This window comes from Triticum aestivum, chromosome 2B (assembly GCF_018294505.1).
Source record: "Triticum aestivum cultivar Chinese Spring chromosome 2B, IWGSC CS RefSeq v2.1, whole genome shotgun sequence".
In the NCBI taxonomy this organism is placed as follows: Eukaryota; Viridiplantae; Streptophyta; class Magnoliopsida; order Poales; family Poaceae; genus Triticum; species Triticum aestivum.
Window position 1 is genome coordinate 158,207,971 of NC_057798.1, and position 2,389 is coordinate 158,210,359.

At 49.9% G+C, this 2,389-nt stretch overlaps 1 protein-coding gene across 1 annotated transcript; it reads right to left on the reverse strand.

Annotated features, from left to right (window-relative positions):
• Positions 1 to 326: 326 nt before the first annotated feature.
• LOC123044050 (glycine-rich cell wall structural protein) lies at positions 327 to 1,461 on the reverse strand. The gene has a single exon (XM_044466673.1). It carries the CDS (start codon positions 1,434 to 1,436, stop codon positions 549 to 551), a length of 888 nt encoding a protein of 295 aa, XP_044322608.1. The 5' UTR covers positions 1,437 to 1,461; the 3' UTR covers positions 327 to 548.
• Positions 1,462 to 2,389: the final 928 nt, after the last annotated feature.

Genomic DNA, 2,389 nt, shown 5'->3' on the forward strand with positions numbered 1-2,389 from the left:
TGGATCAAGACCGTATATCAAAATAACCAGATACAGACCTTTGCAAGGTCGTCAAGCCTACAGGCATGCCTAAATTATTGTCAACGGGTTACTAATCCTGTGTGCGTTGGATCTGTATTTGTGCAATTTGTCCTTTTCTTCTTCTTCTTACCTTTCTCATAAAAACCGCCACGTCTCCATGCTAGCCAAATCAGCCACCATCCCCAACAGAGAAGGAAGTTAAGAGGCAACCAGAACAATTGACCATTAGCTTTCCTTTTAGAACAACCTTAGCTAGGCATATTGGTTCGGATGGAGTAACCAAGTAGTCACACTAACAACGAACATATCAGAAATCATAACATAACATATTCGTAGGTAGCGATTACATGTTAGTAGATTGCTCCACTAACTACTTAGTACTTCCACTAGAATCATGGAGCCCTTTATTAGGAGACGCCTAGTGAAAACCCTATGAATGAAAAGAAACATAAATGACATGGAACAGTAAAATGAAGAGACTAGAAATGTGTGATGGGCTCCGATCCTAACTTGTTCGAAATAGAAATTTAGGGGTATCCGGCACTGCCAGATCCTGATCCGCTACCTCCACCATTGCCGAAACCACCATTGTTGCTGCCACCACCGCCGCCACCCGTTCCAGCACCGGTTCCGGTGGCATAGCCTTGCCCATAAGAACCAGTGCTACCAGTCTGTCCACCCCCAATGCCAGAGCCAGAACCAACTCCCATGCTTGGACCTTGAGCTACGCCTCCACCTTGGCCACCACCATTGCCGCTGCCGCTTCCACTAGCATTGCCTCCGGTAGTGTCATCGCTGGCGGCCTGTCCACCTCCAGCACCATTACCACCTCCAACTCCACCATCACCGCCACCACCGCCTGTGCCAGCACCGCCAGCATCAGAGTAGCTGACACCACCAGCAGAAGGAGCTACAGCTGGGGCAGTTGCTATACCACTCTCAGCTTCTCCTTTGCCAGCACCACTTCCGGCTCCAGATCCGCTTGACCCATCTGCGCCACCACCTGCACCACCTCCCCCACCCTGACCATCAGCGTTGGCATAACCACTGCCACTAGGGGCTGACGCCGAGCCACTCGAACCAACACCGTTGCCACCGCCAGAGCCGGAACCGGAACCGGATCCGCCTTGAGAACCACCGCCAGCACCGTTTCCCCCTCCTCCACCAGCTCCCTTGGCGAAGTTATACTTGTTACTGGCATCTCCACCATTCTCGCCATATCCCAAGCCACCACCTCCTCCGGCCCCGTGGCCCCATCCACTCCCACCCCCACCCGACGAGCTGCCACCGCCTCCTCCTCCCCCGCCTCCGCCTCCAGCACTGGAGGAGCTAGCCAGCATCCTCGAAGCATTGGTGAACCCAATGCTCACGAGGACAACAAAGCCAAGAGCTACAAGCTTTGTGCTAGCAGCCATTGTGAGTGAACTCGGTGTAGTGTGAGATGAGTTGGGTGTTGAAAGAAGAGAGGGCTGCGTGGGTTTATATAGTAGTGGAACCGGTGCATGGGTGATGGATGATGAGTGTTGGATCTTACACGCAGAAGGCGCACGAGCATTGGGTTGTGAACTGACTGAGTGATCCCATGACAAGTTCACTAATCATGGTAGCATGCATCGTGACTGCACTCCCACTGCATGCATCGATCAGGCAAATATCTTCATATCTTTCTTTAATCGGTAATTAATTGATGAGAACTGGTCAGCTGTAGAAGGTCAGAAGATACGTACTGACACTTGATTGAGATTCCATCTCCTGACAGACAGATAAACTACTCTAATTATTTTCTCACCACCACATGAAAGAACGCGACTTGCCTTTACTCGATACGCACGCATGAACTGGAAGCCACGGATCACAGGGAATCCTTTGACATTGAACTTAATGAATGCCACTTGACCATTATGAATCATGAACACCGCGGATATATAAAGAGAAAAACAAGATACGTACCGTAAGTACACTTACCGTACGTAAGGCATGTGTTTACTGTTAATTACCAACAGAAAATGATGTACGTATGTTTTTGCTTAAGTAGTGACTCCCCTTACAGTACACCGAGAACCACATGAGCTTCGTATGCAGAAGATGGAGCCGAGCTCTGACCGGCCGGCTGACGTCGTTCTTCGTCGTCGTCCGTAGTCGGTGATGCAGTTTGAGAAAGGCTCCAGCTAGCCCCTAGCTATAGCCACTAGGTGAGTAATCTTATGGTAAACGGCGAAGGAGAGTATTGACCTAGATTAATTGCATACTACTCCTAGGGTTTAAAGCTAGTACTAGTAGTAACTGCAAGCAGCGACCTAGGGTTCAACGCTTCCTCGAAGTTCAGAAATTAGACCCCACGTACTGTAATATACAGACAGGACACACT